At 52.4% G+C, this 24,884-nt stretch overlaps 3 protein-coding genes across 3 annotated transcripts in view; all 3 read right to left on the bottom strand.

Moving 5' to 3' along the window:
* Nucleotides 1-457: 457 nt before the first annotated feature.
* LOC131213976 (putative aldehyde dehydrogenase family 7 member A1 homolog) lies at nt 458-2,653 on the bottom strand. The gene is made up of 3 exons (XM_058208254.1): nt 2,430-2,653; nt 879-2,301; nt 458-796 (listed from the first exon to the last, which is right to left on the bottom strand). Exons 2-3 carry the CDS (start codon nt 2,298-2,300, stop codon nt 584-586), a joined length of 1,635 nt encoding a protein of 544 aa, XP_058064237.1. The 5' UTR covers nt 2,301; nt 2,430-2,653; the 3' UTR covers nt 458-583.
* An 8,800-nt stretch (nt 2,654-11,453) lies between these two features.
* On the bottom strand, nt 11,454-13,626 carry LOC131213613 (uncharacterized). The gene is made up of 4 exons (XM_058207685.1): nt 13,510-13,626; nt 12,803-13,253; nt 11,873-12,729; nt 11,454-11,827 (listed from the first exon to the last, which is right to left on the bottom strand). Exons 1-4 carry the CDS (start codon nt 13,511-13,513, stop codon nt 11,454-11,456), a joined length of 1,686 nt encoding a protein of 561 aa, XP_058063668.1. The 5' UTR covers nt 13,514-13,626.
* Nucleotides 13,627-16,591: 2,965 nt separating this feature from the next.
* The window catches only part of LOC131213400 (broad-complex core protein isoforms 1/2/3/4/5), a 15,588-nt gene continuing 7,295 nt past the window's right edge, over nt 16,592-24,884 (bottom strand). Inside the window, exons 2-6 of the mRNA XM_058207435.1 lie at nt 20,224-20,638; nt 19,616-20,121; nt 18,803-19,543; nt 18,555-18,732; nt 16,592-17,617 (exon numbers count right to left, since the gene is read on the bottom strand). Of these exons, the coding sequence (XP_058063418.1) occupies nt 17,303-17,617; nt 18,555-18,732; nt 18,803-19,543; nt 19,616-20,121; nt 20,224-20,619 (2,136 nt within the window). The 5' untranslated portion in view covers nt 20,620-20,638 and the 3' untranslated portion in view covers nt 16,592-17,302. The remainder of the gene's footprint in view (nt 17,618-18,554; nt 18,733-18,802; nt 19,544-19,615; nt 20,122-20,223; nt 20,639-24,884) is intronic.

Genomic DNA, 24,884 nt, shown 5'->3' with positions numbered 1-24,884 from the left:
GTAACCTTCATTGTTACCGGTCAATCAAGGTCCTGCTGACCCCCTTGTCATGCGTGTTGGTTGGCTCACTTTTCGATACATGTTGTAGGATGACATAAAATTTTTTGAGTTTAGTTGAAGAAAACGGCTATACACAGAATGCTGGTCGATTGCCGGTTTGCACTCCGCGAGAGGAAGCGACTTTTAGACGAAAATGCAACACGCAAACTGTTAACCAGAGCCACAGCCGGAAAAACCGCGTGAAAAACCGCGCGCCCGAAACCGGTACAAAAGCAACTCTGTTACCCAATCCCGGATTGTAATTTTGCTCTTTTTTGCAGTTTTCCAAAAAGAGGCCAAAAACAAAAAACAAAAATCAACCCCGCGATTGGTGGGCCCCCCAGAGAGGACACACCGATGTGACCGATTTGATAGGAGGTCCGATTTGATAGAGAAAACAACCGAAAGTTGGTGATAGTTGGTGTTGGTTGGCCCAGCCACATTCGGCCGGGGGGGGGGGGGGGCGGCCCGAACGGAGCCTTTTATTGTGAGAAGGATGCTGTGTTGCTTGTGGCTGGCCAGAAGTCAGGTCAGGGGTCGTGCGTCACTCGAAAACGATGCCCTGGGCGAGCGGCAGGTTCGACGAGTGGTTCACGGTGATGGTCGAGCGGCGCACGTACTGCTTCCAGGCGTCGGAGCCGGACTCGCGGCCCCCTCCGGTGGCCTTTTCGCCACCGAACGCACCGCCTATCTCGGCCCCGGACGGTGACGTGTTGATGTTGACGATGCCACAGTCGGACCCGGTCTCGCCGATCCACTACAAAAAAAAAGGGGGGAAGGCGTATACGTGAGCGTGTATGCTGCTGGGGGTACAGGGGGTTAGAGGTTAGGGCTCCTACCTGGAACGCCGACTGTACGTTGCTGGTGAAGAGCGCGGACGAGAGGCCCTGGTCGACCTCGTTGTTCCAGGCGATGGCCTCGGCGAGGTTGCGCGCCTTGAAGAGGTACACGATCGGGGCGAACGTTTCGCGCAGGACGACCGGGGCGTCGTGCGCCAGGCCGGAGATGATGGTCGGCTCGACGAAGCAGCCGGCCCGCTCGAGCACCCGGCCGCCGCACTCGATGCGGCCGCCCTGCTGGACGGCCTCCGCCACCGCGGCCCGGTACCCCTCGACGGCGCGCTGGTTGTGGAGCGGGCCGTAGAGCGTGGCGCTATCGAGCGGGTGGCCGACGCGCTGCAGCAGGGCCGTGTAGCGGGCGACCAGCTTGCGCAGGAACACGTCGTACAGCCGCTCGTGGATGATGAGCCGGCGGGTGCTGGTGCAGCGCTGGCCGGCGGTCCCGATGCAGCCGAAGAACGCGGCATCCAGCGCCATCTCGGCCGGGGCGTCCTCGTTGATCAGGAGCGCGTTGTTGCCGCCGAGCTCGAGCAGCACCCGGCCGAACCGGCGCTGCACCTGGACGCCGACCTCGCGCCCCACCTCCGTGCTGCCGGTGAAGGAGAGCAGCTTGACGCGCGGGTCGGCCGCCATCCGCTGGCCGACGTCGGTGCCCCCCTGGCAGAGCGTCACCACCGCGGGCGGCACGCGGTTGCGGCGCAGGACCTCCGCCACGATGCGCGTCGTCGCGATGCTGACGAGCGGCGTGCTGGGGGCCCCCTTCCACAGGACCGAGTCGCCGACGGTGAGCGCGATCGCGGCATTCCAGCCGAACACGGCGCACGGGAAGTTGAACGCGGAGATGATGCCGACCAGCCCGAGCGGGTTCCACTTCTCCAGGATCGTGTGCTGCGGGCGCTCCGACGGCAGGATCTGGCCGGCGAACATGCGCGACAGCCCGACCGCGTAGTCGCAGATGTCGACGAACTCCTGCACCTCGCCGACGCCCTCCGCCCGGATCTTGCCCATCTCGAGCGACACGAGCTGGCCGAGCGGCTCCCGGTACTTCCGCAGCTCGTCCCCGATCTGGCGCACGATCTCGCCGCGGAACGGGGCCGGCAGGCGGCGCCACTCGTCGTACGCCTTCACGCCCGCCGCGATGCACCGGTCCGCGTCCGCCTCGTTGCCCGTCGTCACCTCGGCGATGATGCGCCCCGTTGCCGGGTCCACCGACTGTACCAGCTCACCGTGGCCCGCGCTCCACCCGGCACCATCGTACACGCCCGCGTTCACCCGCTCCAGCCCGAGCTCCCGCAGGAAGCCGTACTCCTGCTTGTCCTCCACCAGATACGCTGCCATGCCGCGGACCAGAACCAGTGTTGCGGGGCGGGGCGACTTGAGGACCTTCACTTGAGCCAAGATTCGTGCGGCAGCTCCTATCATGCTGCGCGAAAGCGAAACCGAATGCGTCCGTTAGTTAGTTAGCCTTCCAGTCAGCACGCAGTAGTGGTGGTATTACGCAACCACCGAGCCAGAGATGCCCTGTGCCGAACCCGAACCCGAATTACTTACACTTGTGTTACACAGGCAACCGGCACCGACTGCAGCCCGTTGGCAACTGGACCCGGCCGAGCAGTGTGCCCCTCGAGTGTGCCCCAGCTCGTCGAGCGCTCGGGCGGCTTTATCAGCCGTTCAGTGGCCTGCCAACAGCGGCACACATAGGCGAGCCCCTGGCGAGCGTTCGTAAACACGACCACGAGCGCGCCCGCCTGATAAGCGTTCACTATCTTTGGCGACACACTCGACACAGCACAGGTCCGGGCCACGGGCACATGGGTTTCTGGTCCGGTTTCGCTGCAACCTCGCGCCGCAAACAGGTATTTGCTTGCGCGCGTGGAGATATAGCCCCACGCAAAAACCCGGCCATCGATGGTCGTCGGGTCGTCATCACGGCAATTCTCTCGATATGATGCAGGGACTGGGCAAGTGATACGTTGCCAGCCGCATCGCGCGCAGCCCCCTTATCAACGCCAAACAGTGCGTCCCGTTCCGATAAGCTCACGCTCGTTCCGGGGAATGTGGCGATCGAGAGTGGAACGGTTTAGCTAACTGCGCAGCGCGGGGTTCGTAAAATGTTGCTTTATCAATTGACCACTTCTGTTCGGAGGCTGTTCAATCAGGTTTGATGCAGAGTTCCTTATGGAGCTCATCGTTTGGTGAAAAATGCGTTAAATGCGTTGGTTGTGGTTTTTGAGGTCTGGAAACGGATGGAAGTCGCTAGGGGCCAGGGTGCTGCTGAACGCTCCAACCATTCGAACATTAATTCATGGATTTTTGCCATGGATTGTCGAAAGCGCTCTTGTGACACGCTGCACGCGTCCTGCATGAAGAAGGATTGCTTTCGTCCGCAAACCGGGTCGGTACCCATATTTTAAAAGAAAAAAATTGGAAAAGAGTTTTTTATTATACATTTTTCAGATATGTGGGTATCACAAATACCAAATACCAAATGATAATAATGTGTTATTCTAAATATTCTAAAAATATTCTAAAGTAGACTAAATATAAAATGCGTATACACTGCAAAAGACATATTAGTATTTTATATTTCGTAATAATCTTCAAACTCAGATTCACTGCTGTCTGACAAATTGATATTCCCCCCTATTACAGAATTCGTACGGCGGATTCGAGTGAACTTCTCGTTCTCGTTTGTCGAACTCGATGGTCGGTATCACGGTTTTCAATTAGAGAAGCTCCGAGTGCTAAATGTGCTAAAATGTGCCAAAAAGCTTAAATTTGAAAGCTTGTCAAGCTCTTCGAGTACGAACTGCCATTCTGGTGCATTTTTGTAAACATTGCACACACAGATACACATACACAGATAGCAGTTCAGATGTGCGTACGATTCTTGCTTTTACATTTCTACAATTTTAAGATGATTTCCGCGTATTACGTTTTCGATAGCGACAGTGATAGCGAAGAAACTGAAAATGTTACGATTCGCAAAACTGAAAATCGCAAAATATTGCGATGTAAATCCGACCCACTGAATTTTTCATCATCAGGGTAAGTGTGCCCAAAATCGAAAATGATCAATCGATTTTTCTTTCATGTAATAATCTTGTTGCGGGTTCAAGAAAAATATTCGCATCTCAAGGGAAATGTTTTTGACTATACTTTCCGAAATAGAAGCAAACTTACCCGAATCTCTTCGCCCTATTCGCAACTGCTGTAGCAACATGATTGAAAAAAAAAAAAATTACCCGTATCTTTCCGGCCTATTTGGGATTGCGGTAACCACAGGAATACAAAACACTTACCTACCCTTGCCCTTCTTTCTTCCGGGCTAATTAGTTTCTTTACGGGCTAATTGGCTACCAGATGAAAGAAAAAAAAACCCACCAGTATCCTTTCGGCCTACCTAGCTATCCCTGCGGAGCATAAACAATACAAACTAATTGATAAAATCAAAGACATCCTAACAGAGCTGCTCTTTCCGTAGCAAAAAGTTGACGGAAATCCGTTTGTCAAATTCGAGTACGAATACGAGTTTCATGATGCCAAAAATACTCGATAACCGGCAAATAGTTCATCCAGTTGAAAGCTCCCGCCATGGAAAGTTCATCCTTTCCGTACGGAAAGTCGATCGACTGCCGCGATAGCAAAATGAACTCAGATGACCGTTCGAGTTCTCGATTCGAGTTTCGTAATTGAGCCCATTCTCTAATTGCTGTTCAATGTACTCCTCATTGTCACTCTCTGAAAAGGTACATTGTGACAATAAAGTATCCGGAAATTTGTGATTTTAAAAAAATACTGTGTTTTACTGTGCTCGTGTCTTGGGCCATCGGCGATTTTTTTCTTCTCCAAAAAAATGGATGGCAAGGAATCTATATCAAAATTTGGGTACAAAACGAAATTAAGAACCTGGACGCATTCAAAATGTTGACTGTGGCTAATGGTGAAGCTATTACGACCAAAAACAGCACTTATCGGTGGTTCAAAAATTTCTCAGGGGGCCGAGAAGATGTAACCTTCGAAAAGCAAAGTTTGGTCGAATGTGAACAGTTTCGCTTACAGTTTCTTCAATTTCAAGGTCGTGGTGCCACATGAGTTGTTGCCGATAGATAGAACGGTCAATAACGAATATTACGCGAAATCCAAAAATGAAACCCAAATTTTTTTAACAGACCACGTGCATACGAAGTTTAAGATCGTTGCTTGTGTGCGAATTTATGTCCAAAAACTACAAACTAATTATGCCAAAGCCACCGTATTCACTAAATCTGGCCCCCTATGGCTTTTTCTTGTTTCCAAAACACAAATTACCGTTTCGTGGTCCATTTATCTAGGAGAAGGCAGAAATCGCCGATGAGACAAAACTCTTTCGCGCAAAAGAGCTGTTAAAAATTATCTGAGCTTTAAAAATAGCCGAAATTTTCAACATAAGTGAGTGACATATGTAGCAACATTACGCAACAAAAAAATCGAAAATCAAATAAAGCATTTTTTAAAGCAAAGGGCACATTTGTATGTTTAGAGGAGACACAATTTTTACTACCCTTGTACAACGCGCACCCAGATTTTAGAGCTAAAAAGATTGGGAAAAAGGTGCGCGTTATACACGGAAAAATACGGTAATCCACAAACAAAATTTATTTCGCACCCCAAAAATACTGATGCTCACACCCGCGATTCGTGGCCGAGTTCTGGACACGAACTCATTTTGGAGGCGAAAACACAGGTTCACACCACTCTTTAGCGTCGTCCTTGGCGTGGATCATCTTCCAGACTCGTACGACCATGTTGAGGTTCAGTTTAATCCATTTCATTTCTGCTGTACTACTTGCAGGCGAAGAGTTGCTAAATTCTTTCAACATTCGTTCATAATTTTGAAACCTTCCAAAAACAAAAATTCGATCACTGCGGGCACTTTTCTTGATTTCTTTTCCATTGTAGAACAATACTGAGGGACGTCCGATGGTAAATGGCTTGTGAACAAGGAACGAATTGGCAGGAGTAAAATGAAACTTCACAGACGTTCAAATGAAGGGTGTACCTACCGATCAAAACTTCGCGCGAGAGAAGAGCGCATTCCCGCGCATTTGGTTAGTACGTTTCATGGTTTATTTCAACAACAGGTTCATCCTTCGCCAAGCCAGCGCCGGGTGAAGTACACGTATAATTTACTATTTATAAATGATTGTTGAGTAGTGTGTTTGTTCCATTAACTGTTTGTGTTCATTGTGTGTTAATTTTGCTGCCTTCACTCGGCACGCGCGTCTTTCGGGACACCACCTCCACCAGCGCCCAAAATGCCGAAAATTCCAAACACTAGGCTTCCTCTTACTGTGGCTAAAAAGTAACGGGAGATCTTGGTTTCGGTGATTCCGATTGGGACACCGTGTTCACCGTTTCTAAGTTTGGCAACACCACCAAGCTCTGGTGCCAAATTATACCTCTCAATACTCAATATTAGACAGTCGGAATACTAATTAGGTTCTGTTGTAAACGGGTAATGATGAATTCTTCGATTTTCGTACCGTGTAAATGATATTTCTGCTCCCAAAATGATCGAAAATGCAAAAGCTCTATCGAGAACAAGAGAAAAATGGTCAACGAGGCACAACCAGCAACTGATACGGTACCTATCAAGCGATGAGATTTCTGGGACTTTGCTTCTTTGATGGGGGGACATGAAATTAATTTAGAATAAAGAGTTTTCAAATTATAAGCAAATTGCTGATTACATTTTTGGCCACAGTAGTAGTAGTAGTAGTAGTAGTGCTGCGTGTCTACCTGTGGAATTGTTGGCTGCTGCTTCTTTGTCTTCTTCTTCTTCTTCTTTTAGTTACCAAGAGTTTTCAGTCTAAAGATCGGCTTGAGTAAAGTATGTCGGTAGGTAAAGAACGTTCCTCCTGCGTGGCGGTTCCACGTAACCTTGGGTTGTTTGTTTGTTAAACTCGGCTTCATAATAAATGTTACTTGCTTGATTGAACTCGTAATGACACAAATTTCGGCTCAACGCCCGGGCTCACTAAACATCCATATTGTGGTGGGCTGAATATTCGACTCCTGCGACCGTGCGTGTTGATGTACATGGTTTGTATATCAAAGTTTTGTAAACATTTATCAACTAGTTTGCTCTCTATATTTATATGTATATCTATATATATATCTATATACTTTTGTTTTTGTCTATTTCTGTATATAGATTATAATTGTAAATGTAACAACAATCAGTTTGACGACGCATCGAGAGCAAATGTATGTTTTGGAAACACTTATCTATAAAAAATATACCCTTTTCAGTTTGTTAACAATACATTTTCATTGAAACGCCCACCCACCGCCCACGCCCACTGTGCTGTGCCGATCTGTGTGTGTGTATGTGTGCGTTTGTGTGTCTGCGTGTGTGTTGGGTTTGATCAAGCAGACTCCACTTCCGCTTCCGCTTTGCCGGAAACCATGGGCGCGGATCGCTGATCGCTAATTCTTAGTGCGCACAGTACAAACATTCAGTTTTTATTTTTGTTTTCTTCTTCCGTTATCTTGTCATACAGACTGTGACTTCTCCGACTAGAATATAGTGTTTAGGTTTCCTCTGGTGTGTGTGGAGCGGTGGCTGAAAGGACGAAACCCCTCCACCCCCCCCTTCCATCGTCCGTTGAACATTGTGAACCGGGAAGTATAGTTTCTCGCCATACAGTGTTACAGTTGACTGATTTACGTTTTGGCTTGATATTGTCACGTTTAAGTTATTTCATTTGTTTTGGTTTCGGCTCTAAACTTGTTTCGACGTCCTCATTCTCTCTCTTGCTCTCTTGCTCTCTCGCTCTCTTGCTTTCTTTCATTTTTGCTAGCCCGATTTTCCATTTTTCCCAGCTCACTTTCTTTTACCTCAGTGCCTCTGTTCTATTAATTTCCACTGTTCAGGACCTATGAGTGTTTGCAGCTTCTTCGTTTTCCCGTCCCTGTGACTGTGTGTGTGTTTTTGTGTGTGTGCAATTGAGAGTATATTTCATAGTTTTTATGTTGACTTCAAGGTACGCCCCGCATAGACCCCACATGCCAGACGTCTATGACGTACATCCTCCACTTGTGGGTGTCCTTGTCTGGATGGGATGGGAAAGTCGATGGACGATGGGGGTGATGGTGGGGCTGGGGTGTGGGCGGTAGTGTAGTGTACTCCTCCGTTGTAAGATGTATGTGTGTATCTGTGTGTACGTTTTGCACACATCCGGTGGGATGGTTAGACGGTAAAGGAGTGGGACTGTTCAAAAGTTGCCCAGATTGTCGGTGACGATGCTATATGCTTACCACTTACAGAACTGCTTAGTACGCTTAGAATCGCGGTACCGATTAAAATGTATACAATAAATACCTTACATCCCCCCGCTCCCCTCCCCCCCACGGTGGCGCATTACTTGGCCGATATTCTTTGACGTTCACGTGTTTTTTTTTTCATTATCGCAATTATGAGTGCTTCTAAAACCCGTACAGCTTAATATTAAAATTGTTCAAAGTATCGCTGAATTGAAGTTAGACACGGTTTCTTATTTAATTCCACTGTCTCTTGCTGCCCCTCTGTATGCCCTTATTGATATATTGATACTCCTCCAAACCACCGAGTTTCTCCTGCTCTCCGGTGCTCGTTTGGTTTAGGCGCTGCTGACACAGGGAGCTGACGCGGCACCATGCGCGAATACTACGGGAGATATATTTACCACATTCTCACTCAGAGTCGGGTCAGGTAGGTACAGCGAACGATGCAGGGGGTCTTGGTGACGACGGCAGCAATCTACACCACTACCGTGCACAAACAACACTGGGCGGGGCAGGATGGCGAGGATATCCCAACAAGGGAGACCGCCGTCGGAGGAAAAGCGAAAACAACATCACGTAAATACCGATCTTCTGTTTAGAAGATCGCAGTACTGTCAGCGATAAAAAAAAAATTGGCGATTTTTACCCAACAAGTAAAGGGCGCGTCGGAGGACTCCAAAATAATTAATCGGATCGGATCGGTAGTTATCTGGATCCATTATCAATGAGTGCCTCAATCTCCAGGTTACGTTCCCCAGCACGTTTGGCTCGCGGGAAGACAACGCTGGTATTTTTGCTTAGGTAGCGTCGGTGCCAACTGTCAACTGCCAGTATCTCGAGCCATAGAAAGCTTCGCTCAGCTCACGCTGCTCAATAGTCGGTCGGTGTGCTACCGAACCGACTGTGTTGCCCCGAATTCCCAGTATTGTTGGAGCACGGGAGCAGTAACCAGTATCTCTGAACTGCGAGCTGCGTAGTAGTTGGGTTGGGAAGTGAGGACAGTGCGAGTGAGAGGACACAGTGGACACCCAGCCCCTGGCCGTTGGCTTAGTCCGTGCGTGTTGACGGCGGCACTGCTGCGGCTGTGTCTCTGAGTGTATTATTGCTGTAGGATACTACTGGACGATTCAACAACAACGAACAAAACAAACATACAGGACGAACGAACGAACGAGTGCAAGGAAACCGGACGCAGCCAGTTACAAAGCTGGCCTCAGGAGCCTCAACGTCGTTACGACCGTTACACAGCAGCTGCTGCGCTAAGTGACCTAAAGTATAAGAGCATCATCTCACACGATTCGATTTCATTTGATGTCGTAAAGGCTACGCTTACATTGGTGGGATTGGTTTGTTCTGTTGTGTCTTCCGCTGTTTTCCTCGTAAATGTTCCTCCTCGTCGTGTTCGCCTCTTTCGTCTTCTTCTCTTTCTTCGCATTTTTCGTCCTGTGCTGGTGCTGTTAGCCGCCTAGCCGTGTAACCGGTAGCCGTGGTAACACAGGGGCTGAAAAGCCTCCCGAGCCTAACCCAGAAATAGCGCTAATCTTAGTGCATTCATCGCTTCCTCAGTTAGTACTAACCTTCAAAGAAATGCTGTTACAATTTCAAGATACTCTCTACTCATAAGTGGGAAAAATACTTCTCAAGCGAAACAAGTGGCTTGAAAGGGCGTTATCAGGGTTCCGTTCTGAGTCGTAGAGAAACAACAATCAAACGTAGAGACACCATGATGATCCAGAACGCACTGGACGTCCAAATGAGACGCTAACTCCAGAAAACCCACGATCCTCAAAATTGTTTTCAAACGATCGAAGTGTAACGTTCCTTTCGTTAGCTGACATTGTCGAGATATCAAAAAACCGTGTTGGCCTTACGTTTAACACATCGTTCAAAAAGTCTCGGGACTAACATAGAGATGGCGCTAATAATGCCATTTATATACCAAGGTTCAGAAGTACCAACCTTCAGATGAGGTGTGTCAAAATTTGATGTAATTCGAAACATAACCAAGAAAGCGTGAAAAAAATGGGCCAAAAGGAGTTTCGTGTGTTGATAAAACATTGTTTTCTAATGGGAAAAGCAATGGCTCAGCAATGGCTTGAAAAACATTATCCGGACTCTACTCCGTCGAAAACAACCATTTGTAGGTGGTATGCAGACTTGAAAAAAGATCGTGCCGATACAATTGATGCGGAACGTTCGGGTCGGCCAAATGAGGCAGTAACTCCCGAAAACACCAAGCCAGTATTGAAAATCTTGAAGGGGAGCTAAGATGGTGAACATATCAACTGGTAGTGTATTTACTATTTTGCACAAAAATTGGCTATGATAAAGGTCTTCTCCAAATGGCTGCCGCGTTTGCTCGATCGAATAGAACAAACGATCACAAATCAAAACGATGACCAACGAATTAGGCTTCCAACTGCCTTCCCAACCTCCGTACTCGCCGGATCTGGCCCCCAGCGACTACTGGCTTTTTACAGATCTCAAAAAGATGCTCCGGGAAAAAAGATATGGCTCGAATGGGGTGGTGATCGTTGCTACTGAGGCTCATTTTGAGTCAAACAACAAATCGTTCTACAAACATAGCATTGAAAAGTTAGAGAAGCGTTGGAATGATTGTATTACATTTGAAGAAGATTATCTTGATGAGTAATAAAGAATTTTGCCGATAAAATGATGTTTTCATAGTTAGTCCCGGGACTTTTTGAACGATGTGTTAACTATGAGAAAAAGCTCTGGCATCAAAACGATCGTCATGTGAGTCGGAGCGCACCTGGTGAACCTCGTCCAAAGTGCCCGAAAGCACGATAAACGCCTCCCCAAATTTTGGGATGCGTTGCGTTCGACTATCTTGAGAAGCAAAATGCCATCAACAGTGTTGCAATGACCTCATATGTCAAAAGCCCAACTTGCTTCATCAAGACAACGCACCGGCAAGTCAGAAGTGTATCGAATAAGATGCACGTTGATAGAATCGAATAACTTGATGACGTTGATTAATAAATGCGTTTTGGAACGAGCACGGACGCGTTTTCACCCTTCGGCTCGGGGTCTCTTTTCAGCCTCTGGCCCAACACCTGGGTTGGCTTCAAACAAATTTTTCTCTCTCTCTCTCCCGTCGCTCTCCATCTGTATATCTTCCTCTCTCTCTCTCTCTCTCTCTCTCTCATTGTTCGGTGGGGGTGTATCTTAGTATGTGTCGTTAGCCGTCGTTTTCTAGATCAGCGCGCACCGCAGACGGGCTGGTCCGGTGCTCCGGGTGCCGACTTACTTGACGAACAGATCCTTGAGGGTGGAGCAGAGCGACGAGTCGCAGGTGTCGGCGGAGTCCTCGTCGTCGGTGGTGGCGGCGGCGGCGGCGGCAGCTTTCCCGAACCAGTTCCCGGAGCCGGAGCCGGCCTGGGAACCGGCGGTGGGACCAGCACCGCCCGACTTCTTGGCCGCCGTGTCCGCCTTCTTCGCCGAGCCCCCGGACGAGGAGCCGGAGCCGGTGATGAAGTTCTCGATCGCGTGCCCAATCATGCGCGCGTCCACGATGGCGCTCCGGCCGTCCCACTTGAGCTTGTTGAGCGGTGACCGGTGCTTCGGTGGCGGCGCTGCCACCGCCGCCGGGCGTGGATCGGTGGGCGCAGCGGTGGTGGCTGCGGTGGCGGTGCTCTTGGCAACGGCCGCCGCCTCGAGCAGACCGCGGGACTCGCGGCGCAACCGCTCGAGCGCCTCGCCCGCGAACCCGGCCGCCGCCTGGGACGCGGACTTGCGGCGCGCCCCGATCGGCTGGTGGCGCTTGGTGAACCAACCCGGCTCGACCGCCGGCCGCTCCGAGACCGGCGGGTCCGTGCCGCCCGGGGAGACCGCTCCACCACCACCACCACCCGTGGCCAGCTGCTTGATGCTGTGGTACAGCGAGCTGTCGAAGCTGTTGGACCGGTTCTTGCACCGCAACTTGTCGCCGCCGGCCGCCGAGTCCGCTGCTGCTGCTGCTGCTGCTGCGGCTGGTGATACCTTCAGGAGCGACTTGAGCGACGGGAACGGACGCAGCGCCGGTTGTCCCGGGCCGGGCGGTGCTGCTGGTGACGGTGACGGCGACGGCGACGAGTCCTTCTCGCCGCACCGATTGATCTCGGTGGCCGAGGACGCGAGCGATGACAGGAGCGAGATCAGGTCGGTGTTGGTGCAGACGATGCCCATCTTGCCGGCGGCCGGCTTGCCGCCGGTCGGCTCGGGCGGCTCGGCCAGCGGGGACACCGGCAGCTCGGACGCGCGGCGGAACGACTGGATCGGCGGCAGCGCGGTGCCGACAAAGTCCGAGTAGCGGCGGTTGGTGTAGCGCATCGGCGAGCTCGACCCGGTGCCCGCCTCGTCCAGGGTCTGCACCTCGCACACCCGCTCGTTGCTCGTGTTCCACAGCTTCATGCGGGCCTTGCGCGCCTGCACGATGTCGTCCATAATGTCCAGCTGCAGGTTGTGGACGCTGCCGCGGTGGTCCGTCGACGGTGGCGGCCCGCTGCCGCTTTCGCGCCGCGAGTGCCCCGTCCCCGGTGGTCTGTCGAGAATGGGTGCGTGTGAGTGTCGTGTGTGTGTGTGCGTGGACCGTGACCGTGACCGTGTTGACTTACCGTTGGCCGGCGGGCAGGGCGGCGATCGACTCGCGGCGGCTCCGCCCGAACATGGTCGGCGGCACGCGGCTAATCGTGACGACCGAGTGGCGCCGGCCGCCGGGCTGCGGCGCCGGCGTGCTGCAGAGCGTCGCCAGGAAGGCCTGCTCGCGGGGCGACGGGCCGGAACCCTCGCCGCCGCGCTCCGACAGCCGCCGGACCTGGCTGGCGGTGATGCCGCTCGTGCAGGGCGGCGTCGGCAGCGAGTGCTTGCGGGTTTCGCGCGCCTCCCGCCACGGCGACAGCAGGTACGGGTTCTCCGGCGAGTCGATGTCCAGGCTCTGGCGCTGCGACGACTGGGCGCTCGTCTCGTCCGCCTTCTCGCACGTCTCCGACTCCTCCACCACGATCAGCGGCTCCTGGGTGGGGCCGCTCGGGGCGTGCGACGAGCGCCGCATCCGAAAGAACGCATCTGCTCATTACAGATAGTTACACTCAGGATATGCACGTTACCAACAGAAAACTCCCGACCTTCCTCTGTTTGTTTAGTGTTTCGATTGACCCGAACCGACCCGACCCACTTTACCGTTGACGTTTCGAAACGTCAAAAGGCAACGGTGCGCAAGCTGTCAACATTTAGTGCCAAACAACTGCTCAACGCAAACAAAAGTGCGATGCTAAAACCATTCGGAGGACCTGGGGGTGATGCCACCCTAGCCGGTACTTACCCATCGCTACGCGGGTTGTTTAGTGCGGTGTCTCGTCAGTGCTCCAGCCGCTAGCAGCAACAAGTTGGGACCACGGCGTGGCCACGATTCGAGGCGGACGGGGGCGTGACAAAGGTGACGGCCCAGACGCAGCGGGTTGTTATAAAGCGGTTGGTGAAGTGTCCCGGGTCCTGGGTGATCCTGAACAGCAAGGGGAGCAGCAAGAAGAGAGACAGCCAATTGGCCCAATTGGTATGGTACAGCACCCCCTATCGCACCCCCGTTTTTATCGATCTCCAGGCCTCCGACGTCACTGGCCGAGACTGGCCGAGAGATACCTCTCTCTCTCTCTCTCTCTCTCCTGCTGTCAACTTGTTGTTGTTGCCGTGGCTCCGTCTTGACTTCTGTGCTTGCCTGACTTCGCGCAAACCCATCGGTAAAGATAGATATTGCCTCTATTGGTCACGCGCGCACCATCTCTTTCCCTCCCTCCTACCCACCCACTCACTCTCTCTCTCTCTGGATTACTGACAACTATTATCCTTCTCTGCTGTTTCAGGACACGACAAAGAGCAGCAGCTCAGCCTCCCAATTCCGGTGGAGTCTGGAGTGTAGGAGTGAGCAAGCAAAACACTGGTGCCCGAAACTGCCGCTGCTCACCCACTTTTCCACGAGAAGGTGTCTACTACGTGTTGGTCCTACGCAGCGGGGCGATCAAATTGAAATGAAAAATTGATTGCTGGACCCCCCCAGGGGGGATGGGGAGCTGGGAGCGGGGTTCAAGATGACCGGACACAAACTCGAGAGAGAGAGTGTGTCCTGCCCGTTCCGTCTACTCATACACCGCTGTAGAGTGCTGGGTTGGACTCACTCTCAGGACCTCAGGAGCGAGTCATACACGCCTCTGTTCCTCGCCACCCACCCCACCGCCCCACAGCGCTTTGATTGTGTGACTTGATAGAAGTGTTGGACAGCAGGGTGTTGGGCAGCCCCCCCGCCATAAGCCCCGGTCCTGTCTGTCCGACTGTTCAACGACGCCACATTTGCCCAAACCACTGCACGGAACGGTGCACCGCGTAGACCTTTCTCATCCTTACAGACACACACACACACACACACGCACGCACACGCACAACACACGCGGTATTAGTATACATTCATATCTATATCCGAGGCCAGCGCGCTGGAGGCGTTTGTGAGCTGGCCACGTAGGGGGCTACGCTACGGTTAGGTCTGACGGGGTGTCCTTCCATGGGCCCCGGACCTGTGGAGACCACACTCTGCTGCGTATGTTAACTCACTCTGCTCTGCTGCTGCTGGTGCTGCTGTTGCTGGTGCTGGTGCTGCTGGTGCTGGTGCTGCTGTTGCTGTTGCTGCTGCTGATCTCAGTAACGGGCTAAGCTATCCAACCGCTCACTGCGGCACTGCTGCCCATCACGCAGCACGCAATCGGCCGTTTCCGAATTGGCCAACAATCCACCAAAAGATCCGACTGGATCGTCCTGGCCCTGTGACGTACGCGCTAGAGAGCTAGCGAAGTGCGAAGCGAAGCGGGTGCGAAAACGTTGACTGACCGTACTGCATCTGAAGTGTTCCCGTTGTCCTATCGCTGGCTCTGGCGCTGGCTCGAGATGAGCGAACGGCGAGCGAACACCGAGAGGAGTTGTGATTGCGACGTCTCCACCGACACCGCGGAGCGAGAGCGTCCAAAGAGTTTCGTCAGCCCCACATCGTGCCCCGCGTGAGATATCTGCTGCTCATCTCTCGCGCTCAAGCAGCCCCAACACGGTCCAAGAGTTTCCCGCTCACGTCACACAACACGCTACGCCACCTCTGCTGCCAGCGCAGCAGGCAGCAACAGGACCACCGGCGATTGTAAACAAAAACCTGTGACTCCTGTGTAGTCCAGCAAGAAAAACAAGTCCACCCGAGCAGAGTAGGGAGTGCGACTCGCGGTCGAGTCGCGCACTACGGAACAGTGCGTCATCAACAGTTAAATATAATGTAAACGAAACGACAATCATTTAAACGATAACATGCTGAAACAGTACTAGCAGTAACTCAGTATCGTGTTAGCTTCCGTTGTAGGATGGTTCAAATTTGGAGCAAGTCCCAGTTCTCTTGAAGTCCTAAAGTTTGCCTAGAAATCGCTTGGACACCCTCGGAATACGCACGGAATGTCGGAAAGATTCTTGCCTGGGCAACGGCATAGCACCAATCCCGGCGAAGAATCTTTCACCATACCTGACCACAAGGACGACACACGGGTCAGGACACGGTTTTTCCACATCCATCTAGTGGACGCGCACGGCGCAAGCGTGTGTGCAGTACGTGATGCGATTCGTACAGCAGAGAGACACAGAGAGAGAAAGAGAGAGAGAAAATGTCAAAGAGGCGACACCGGTGTACGACATGCATCCGCAACTACCTAACGTCTCAAATTATCCTGTAGACCTGTAGTTGTTATCTATAACGTTATCGTCAAACAAGCGATTCAATGGACGAACCGTTTCAACGGCGTGTTTGCTCCGTACGACGACCGTACTGTCGTGCCGGGTCCTGACAGTTTCCGGTGGGCCGGTTTCTCTTTCGAGGGAATTTGGAGAGTTTGCGAATTTGGTCAGTATCCGATCTTATTTGCGATAAATCTATGTTATTCGCCGATCTCATCTGATCAGCCTCTGACAGATCAGCTTCACGTCAACGACGTCCGTCAAGGAGCATGTGGAAACGGGAATTTATTATCGCATACGCCTAATTGGATGAATGTTTTGTGATAAATTAAACGGAACGAGGCTGTTACGCGAAATTGCCCATCCAGATTGTACAGAAGCTGGAAGCCGATGGAAGCTGGTTCCATCCATAGTTGCTCCTTGACGAGTGTCGCTTCCGCTGAGCAACCGTTGCACTCCGGATCACTCTTTCTCATTCTTTCTAGCTTTCTCGCACGCACGTACTCACGATGCGCACGCCCGTGATTTTTGCTACTACAACAACGACTCTTGGCCTATACTTTATGCTTTATTTTATACGATAACGATTCCTTGGCCTTACTGCTTCTGCTTCGTCGCTCTACGGAACGAAAGGTCAAGCGCTCGAGGAAGAAACCGTTTGGGCAAGGCAACGTTGCGCAAATGCATCCAACCCAACACTTTCGGTGGCACGAACAGTTGCTGCGCCGCCGTGTGAAGTTTTCCCCAACACAGAGGCACATGTTACCGTCGGCGACATGTTTTGGCTAAATAAACGAGCTAGTCCTCCTACGTTGGGATCGGTGTTTCACGCGTAACCCACTTGCAGCAGCGCCCTTGCCCTCGCTTTGATTGCGCTAAACCTACAGAATAAATTGGGTTGCACCTCAACAGAAACGGCTCAAGAGTGAGCACGTCAAGCACCTCAAGCATCTTCATGTGCGGGATGTGTCGGGACACCTTTCGAAGGCTGACCCCGAGCCGCGAGCTCTTGCGAACAGACAGTGGCGCCACAGGGCACACCGCCCGCATCCAACGTAGATATATACACAGATAGCAGCTCTACACTTCAGTACAGGATGAATAGGCTTAGTAGATGGCAATAGACGGGGTCCTCCTGCTCTTGATTGCTGTGGTCAGCGCAGTTCACAGCATCGCGCGCCCCTACAGACTACTCGCGGTGGTGTACACACTATCTACAGCCCTATCAGCTCGAGTTGCCCTGCGTTGCCTAGAGCGTTACACTAGCGGAGCACTTGTTGCTTGCGGGCTTGGGATGGCGGCGGCGATGGTCGCGTGGATCGCAGGGATTCCTTGCCCGTATCTCGACCGGTACGCTCAGCTCAGCTGGACATGGTTTCACCGTCCACCGACTCACACTCCGACGACAGCAGGGCACTCAGCACCTCATCGTCAACGCGCGGTACATCGCTCGCTGAGACCGCACCGAACGCTGGCGTTCGGGCTCCGGAGTCCGGCACCGGAGCCGACAATTGCTGCTGTTGCTGCTGCTGCTTCATCAGCTGCGTCATCAGTGGCAGGGACAGCATCAAGGCAGCGCGGTGGCTCGTCTCATCCGGCTCGTCGTCACCGAAACTGTTGGGGCGCTGCACGAGAAAGCCGCCATTCAGCCCCGCGCTGGACATACGTGTGCGATCCTGTGGATGGGCAAAAAAGCTGTCAATTGGCTGGGTATCTTTGATTTCGATCAATTTCTGTGTCGCCCTTCTCCCTCGCCGCCCTTTTGCTTGTTCGGCTAGCCGGGGGTTAGTTCGGGGGAGGGCTACTACGTGCGGGGGCTCTTGGCGGGTGGCTTGATGTTTGTTTTTTTAGAAAAATTGCTTTCCTGTGAAGAGTTGAGAGAAAGGAGTGGATTGGAACTTCGGTTAAAAGTAGGCAGCTGACTCGGAGCACTCGTCTGCTCGCCTGACGGTTCTAACGGGCACCACTACCACAACGACTACTCAAGCAGCCAACGCTTAGCTATATACAACTACCCTAACCTACGGAGTTGATCGAAATCCAAAAAAAGAAACCACGTGGCTTACAACCAACAAGCAGCTTCAAGAGGTTGCCTCCGCTGCTGTACTGTTCTACTATACTATGCTGTACTGTACGGTGCGTACTACTGCAGCTACTACGGCTACGGGTTACCTGACACTGACCCGTCTGGTGCCTCTGTGACTATACATAGTATAGGGGCTACTTGACGCACAGATGCGCGTACGCTAACGCTAGAGCTACACACGGTCAAACAAACAAACCTACGACCACGTTTCAAGTCTCAAAAGGGTCTCAAGAGCTCGAAGGTGCTCTAGAGATAGCCCTCCCAGAGGTCCGACGCTGTCAGCCACCGACGCTGGTGGTGTGCGGCGGCGGCGGCGTGCAGGAGACGGTTGGCACAATGGTAACCGGCGGCGACTCCGCCTTCACCACCACCGAGGTGTTGCCACTGTCGTCGTCGTCGGTAGCGCTCGTCACCGGCGGGAGGTCTGGTGTGTGGTGCGCTGACTGCGACGGGGCGGCTTCCCCGCTGGCCACCGAGATGTACGCCATGCTGGCCAGCAAACCGTGCTGCAGCCGCACCATACTTACGTAGCGCTCGATGTAGCTGCTCATGGTGGCCGGCGTCGTGTTCAGGAGCTCGGCGGCCCGCGGCAGACTGATCACCTCGCGCTGCACCATATCGACGAGCTGCGCGATGGTCGCGGTCGCGTCACCCGGCTCGCCCGACACATCCCGCAGTCGCAGCCTCGACGTGTACGGTGCATCCCTAAAATCGAGCGAGAGAGAGAGAGAGAGTGATAAAGCCGTGGCCGGTCCTGGTGGACCTAGGTACCTACTTGTAGGGATGCTTCAGACACCCGTAAGTATCCCGGTAGTGGCCGTACAGTGTGCCATACGAGACGCCCAGTATCTTGGCCGCCTTCTTCATCTCGAGCGCCTTCTGCTTGATGTCCTCCATCACGCGCTTGGTGAACGGTTCCTCCCAGAACTGCTGCCGGCGGCCCTTCTTCAGGTAGTCGTTCATCTTGACCACGTTCCGCCAGCGGGCCTGCTCCGTCGGTGTCAGAAAGACACCGTAGCTCGGGCTCGTCGGCGGCCCCGGTGGCGTTGACTCCTGCTGTTCCTGCTGCTGTTGATGGTGGTGGAGATCAAGCTGCTGCTGCTGCTGCTGCTGGTGGTGGTGGTTGCTATCGTCCAGTGGCCGGGGGCTCTCAAACTTGGCCGCCACTCCGGTCGCCAGGTGGTCTTGCTCTTGCTGCCCAAACAGACCGCCGCCACCCGAGTCCCCCGACACACTGCCGCTACTGCCCCAGGTGTAGTGCGTGAAACCGGCGCCACCGCCCAGGTCGGACGACGAGGCCGGCGTATCGGGACGTTCCGACTTGGTAAATACTGGACCGGCACTACCATCGGCGGCGGAGGCGGAGGCGTCGGCGCTCTCGAACGGGTCACGGGTCAGCTTGACGGTCGGCTCCGACGCTCCGACAATCGGTGGTACCAGACCCTCGGGTGCCATGGCACCGACGGTCTCGGCGAGCGGCGAGAAACTAAGTCCGACGGGCTGCGACAGCCTGGGCCTGGTGGTGGTGATAGAAATGGTGGTGGTTAGTTGGACATGTTCACATCACAGGGCTGGCTGAAGCGCTTACCGTGGCTGAAACGTCATGTACTCCTCGTCCAGTGGCGGGCGGCCTCGCTTCTTCTTGCCCACCGGCAGCCCACCGCCTCTACTCAGCAGCGGTAGTGGGGGCAGGGCCTCCGGTTGTTCCGCATCGCAGCCCACCGCGTGCTGCTGCTGCTGCTGCTGCTCCTGCCGCTCATGGTCATCATCTGAAGCCACAGCGCGCGGCTCACTAGTGTCCTTCACGGTAAGCAGCCGGCTGCTGCTGATGCCGGTGCCTGCGAATGGCGTGGCCACTTCTTCCAGCTCATAGGCCCCCCCATTGGCATTGGCTATGCTGCTGCTGCTGACGTTGTTGTTGTTTTGGTTGTGGTTGACACTATGCACGGCCACGCTGCTGTCATCGGGGCTGTCTGTCAGCACGGAGATGGTCGTCGTCTGCGGCGGTGTCGTCATGGTGGACGGTGGGCTCAGATGGTAGTGGTGCGGAGGCGGAGCACCGCCACTGCTGCCACTGCCGCTGTGGTGGTGGTGCTGATCGTCGCTGCTGACGGTGCTGCTACAGTCGAACTTAACTCTGTTGCTGCTGCTGCTGCTGCTGCTGGTGTTGGCGGTGGTGATGTTGGCAGGACTGACGGCTGCCACCGCTACGGCGGCCTCCTGCTCGCGCCAGGACACCTCCGCCAGGCCCTTGATGCACAGCTCCTCGGCCGTCTTGAGCAGCGAGCCGATCATGGTCTGCTTCACGTTGATCTCGCCCCGGTACATGAACTCGATCAGACACTTGACGTCCTCGTAGCGCGCCTCGCGCATGATGATGATCGGGTCCTTCTCCGAGCTGCAGTTCGTCAGCAGCTGATCGAAGTAGGTGCTACAGGCGCACAGCACCACCCGATGGGCGCGGATCGTTTGGCCCTCGCACGCCAGCGTCACGTCGCAGAAGCAACCCCGGTCGAGCAGCTGCGAAAACATCGTCTGCAGGTTCGTGTGGTGGTACTTCCACCGGAGACAGTACTGCTGCTGCGACACCATGGCACCCGGCGTCTACTAACTGCTAGAGACAGACAGAGAGACAGAGAGACAGAGAGAGAGAGAGAGAGAAAGAGAAAATCTGTAGATGAATCGGAAGTCGGAATGGAATCGCCGTCTTGTTGAAACCGAATGTCGCCCAAGAGGGGGCAGCTTCGGGCAGCGTCAACGGTTGCCGGAGGATCCTTCTTCATTTACGAAGAAAACGAAGTTTAAGTTGAAAACCACACCACTTCGAGCGTCTCTTTTTCGTGGATGTCAAAGGCGTTACTAAATGTTTACAATTTCCACAATGAAGTTTGACGTTTCGAAAGTGATCGATAGTTTAAAATCCGCACACTAGACGGACCCTTTTCTGGATGATAGTTGGCGCGATCGTCATTTGCGGGGAAATGCAACTGGTGAACCTCATTCAAAGCGCCGCGAAAACAGAACAATCGCCTCGGAAAGGTTGTGGTAGTGGGATTTTGAGATATGCGTGGTGCAATCTGACTATCTTGACTATCTGAGAGAAGCGAAATATGAGGGGGAACATTATACAGCGCTGTTGGAGTGTTCGAAGGCCGAAAAGGCAAAGAGGAACGACCTCATATGTCAAAAGCCCACTTTGCTTCATCATGACCAGAAGTGAATCGAAATCATCGGTAATTTCGCCAGCATAGAGAGGTTGTCGATGAAACTGAGGTCTAGTTTGAGGCAAAAGATAAATCGTTCCACAAACGTGAGATGGAAATGTTAGAACCGGCGCACGAATAGAGTTGTGTGTGGCTCTTGATGTGGCGCCCCGAAACCTTTCAACCCACGGACTGTTCGTAGCACACGTAGAACTCATGGAAGCGCCAAAACGATCCAAAGATCCAACCTAGTAACTAGTGTCAACTGTAGCTCTGGTATAAATGTTCTCCCTGGCGATAACGGCAGACTCCGAGTCAGACGTTCCTCGGCCGTTGGTCGGGCGGAGCGATTCGACACACCGATAAACACGCATGTGTAAGGCGAATTGTTGTTTAACTGAAAATAATTGAAACCGTGCATTGTTTTGCTTCGCCCCTAGTTTCGCTCGACGCTTACGGAAGGGCTTCAGGAAAGCGGCAGCGCGAGCAGAATGCGTTGTTTCCGCTTTCGCACTCCATGGCGTTGTTGTTGTTGTAGTCGTTGTTGTAGAACAACTCAAAACGGCACGAATTCGAAGAAACACAGGCGCTTTTTGCACACCCGCCTGTTGACCTGTTTTGACCGCCCCACCAGGTGGGTGGGTCGGTTGTTGATGTGTCCACCACCGACCACCACCACCGGTGGGCTTGTTTATCACTTTTCATGTTTTTCATATTTGACATTTTCCATTTGCGACTCTGCGACTCCGTTGTTGCTGTTCCCGAAATGTTGTTGTTCGTCCTTTTTTTGTTTTTGGATTTTTAAACCTGCTTTTCTTGCACCGCGACTTTCCAACATCTTGTTGTGCTTTTTTCTTTTTTTTCAGTTCACCAAAAGTGAGGTTAGAGTAACGCGCGATGCAAACAATCGCGCGACATCCTTATTGTGAATGTTTTACCGAACCTTCCTTTTTTCCTCCCATTTCCTCCGGCGCCAATTGGAGCGTGTGCTGTTAGTTGTATTTACACTGTTTGCCTCTTCCGTTGGCTCTGTTCCTGCATTTGGTGCGAATGTTTTTGTTGGGGTTCCGGAAAAAAAACAAAACCCGATAACGGACGCACCTAAACAAGGTGGTAGTCCCGGACCTGGGAGGGCCACTGGGAGGCCGTCCGTCCACCTATGCTCCCGACCACACATACGCGTAGATGGCCTGGACTGCTAAAGCCCGGACCAGGTTGCAACAGCCGATAACAAGAAACTAAAAACACAAACAAGCAAACAAACAAAAACTGGCAACAGCATAAATGGAGCATAAAAAATAAAACAACACAGCCCAGCACCGTGGGGCAGGGAGCGGTGTGGCCAGCAAAAAAAGAACCAGAAGAAGGTGCCAGGGTAGCCGGCGACCCGGCGACGGCAATTACGCGGCCGCGGCCATATCTCGTCGGGGGTGAAAAAAACTCCAAACAGAAACGAAACGAAACGAAACGGCAAAAAAGCCGTGTCACAAACAGCAAAGTTCAACATTTGTAGGCCAGCAACAGCTTCGGGGGGGGCGGGCAGTGTGGGGTAGAGTGTGTGTGAGAGAGAGAGGCGGGACGTTTTTGTAATTATCATCAGTGCAGCAACAGAAGAAAAAAAAATGGCGACTGCAAGCAGAGGTCCTCCCCAGAATACGGTCATACGGCCATTGCTTCGGTTTTAGGAACACGGAACACGGTCCGTGTGACCTCTCTCCACGGCGTCACGGGGCCACAGCGCACAAGGTTGCCGCAAGGGAATGAAATAAGCGGCGGTCTAGCACAGATCGACCGACCGATCCTCAATATCTGACAGCCAGAAATGCGCCCGTCACAAGAGAATCGCATTTTGGCGACAATAGACGAAAACTATCGTAGACTAAGGAACTGGAATGACTATGGTCACGCGGCCGGACAAGTACGAGCTGCATTCCGCAACTGGATCCAATGTCCCCCTAGACACACTGGTCCAGTGTCCAGGTTCAGGACTTTGAACTTCAAAAGCGATAGCGAACTTGACATAGCGATTCCTATTTCACTTGAGATTTCTGAGACTGAGGCCAAGCTTTCCCACAACGTCCAAGGCCTGACGGTTCCAAGGTTGCTTTCAAGACGCTTCCAAGACTTGGTAATAAATCGCATTGGCTTTCAGGCGTGAAGCTTGATGACTCGGACCTTGGTTCGGACACTCCCAGAATTACTTTCATAATGTAGACACTGTAGGACCGGAGTCCCCACACTAGAGATCCCCCCAGCTTGGGTCTGGACCTCTGGAACCTCTGGAACCTCTGGAATAGCGGGGCTTCAACAACAACCGATACGGTACAGACACTACTCTATGCGTTTATATCTCAAGTTCACATTTGACCCGATTAGCCAAGAGTACTTTCAGCTGCAATATCAACTATTGCCTATCACAAAGGGTTCTCGAATCTCGGTTCGGGGAATAGCCAAAAGAAACATGGTGCTTAGTCAGATGAGTATGCTGTGACTGCTGGAGCGATATGAATCGAGTTTGCGTTGCGAAATGATCACGAAAATGTGTTTTCGGCAGCGACATTTCATTTTTCTGACGTCACTCAAAATAGATTCCACCGATCCGTTTGATATTCCAACAAGATCATCAAGGTCTGGAAGTGTCAAACAACGATATTAGACCATCAATTCATTGTTTTTTCGTGTAGCTCGTGTTCACCCGGCTTTCCCGACCCTTCGTCGACCATTTTGGAGTGCTTACAGGCGCTTATCGTTATCTTATCGTTGCTTATCGTTATCGTTGTCGTTGCTTATCGTTATGGTTATCGTTTACGCTTATGTCAAAAAGTTTATACGTCCGCGGAGACGTAAACGATTAGACGATTACAGATTAACGCCAAATCGAGTTTTCACGCTTGGCGTGGCCCCAACGATAAACTCTTGTTTTCCATAGAGCTTGCCCCCCGACCAGGCTTTCTCCGATATTTTCAACCTTTTTTTTTGTTTGGTAGCAGAAATTTCATGCAGACATTGTGAAAATCGAAGCGTTCATCGTTAACTGTTTACAAAAGGACCTAATTAGTATTTCGACTAACTAATAGCACTTCGAGGACATGATCAAGTGTGCGTATAGAATGCTAGGTTTTATAATTCGAATGTCTTCTGAGTTCCGTTACGTTCTGTGTCTTAAAGCTTTGTATTGTTCTCTCGTTTGACCGATCCTTGATTCCATCCTTGATCCTTCCACCATATAAAACGCGCTGCCTTCTACTTGGGCTCATGCTTTCATGTCTTAATGGTAAAATGTTTCGTCCTCGTTACTGTCGCCTGTGTCTTCCTTATATATCGGTTACCTGCTTCGTTCTTGCGTTTCGTCTGATTGATTAGTTTCAGTTCTAATTTCTGGGTTAAGTTGCTATTGTTAATTAGGCTAAGTTGCCCGTTGACTGTTTTTTTTACAAATAAACAAATAAATTAGTATTTTTTCAAGCATTCCGTTACTTTTCGGCCACAGTGTTGTGTAAAGGTAGGCCGGTTGATGTAACCTCCATAATCGGGTGTTTGGCTGCTGCGCTGTGCATTAAGGTTATCCCGCCCCGCGTTGCTGCCCCCGTGCTAAGACAATAACAATAGGGTGGAGGTGGGTGGGTGGTTCGTCGCCAGGCATTACACAGACAC

This window comes from Anopheles bellator, chromosome X (assembly GCF_943735745.2).
Source record: "Anopheles bellator chromosome X, idAnoBellAS_SP24_06.2, whole genome shotgun sequence".
Classification (NCBI taxonomy): domain Eukaryota; kingdom Metazoa; phylum Arthropoda; class Insecta; order Diptera; family Culicidae; genus Anopheles; species Anopheles bellator.
The sequence above is the reverse complement of the archived record's forward strand: the minus strand, read 5'-3'. Positions and strand labels throughout refer to the sequence as shown.

What these genes read in the sequence shown, in the direction of transcription:
- LOC131213976 (XM_058208254.1), bottom strand. Translation starts at nt 2,300, where the DNA reads ATGATAGGAGCTGCCGCACGAATCTTGGCTCAAGTGAAGGTCCTCAAG. An exon ending in ACGTACAGTCGGCGTTCCAG is followed by an intron (nt 797 to 878) that starts GTAGGAGCCCTA and finishes TTTTTTTTGTAG; the next exon opens with TGGATCGGCGAGACCGGGTC.
- LOC131213613 (XM_058207685.1), bottom strand. An exon ending in GCCCTGCCCGCCGGCCAACG is followed by an intron (nt 12,730 to 12,802) that starts GTAAGTCAACAC and finishes CATTCTCGACAG; the next exon opens with ACCACCGGGGACGGGGCACT. An exon ending in GTTGCGCCGCGAGTCCCGCG is followed by an intron (nt 11,828 to 11,872) that starts GTCTGCTCGAGG and finishes CCGCCACCGCAG; the next exon opens with CCACCACCGCTGCGCCCACC.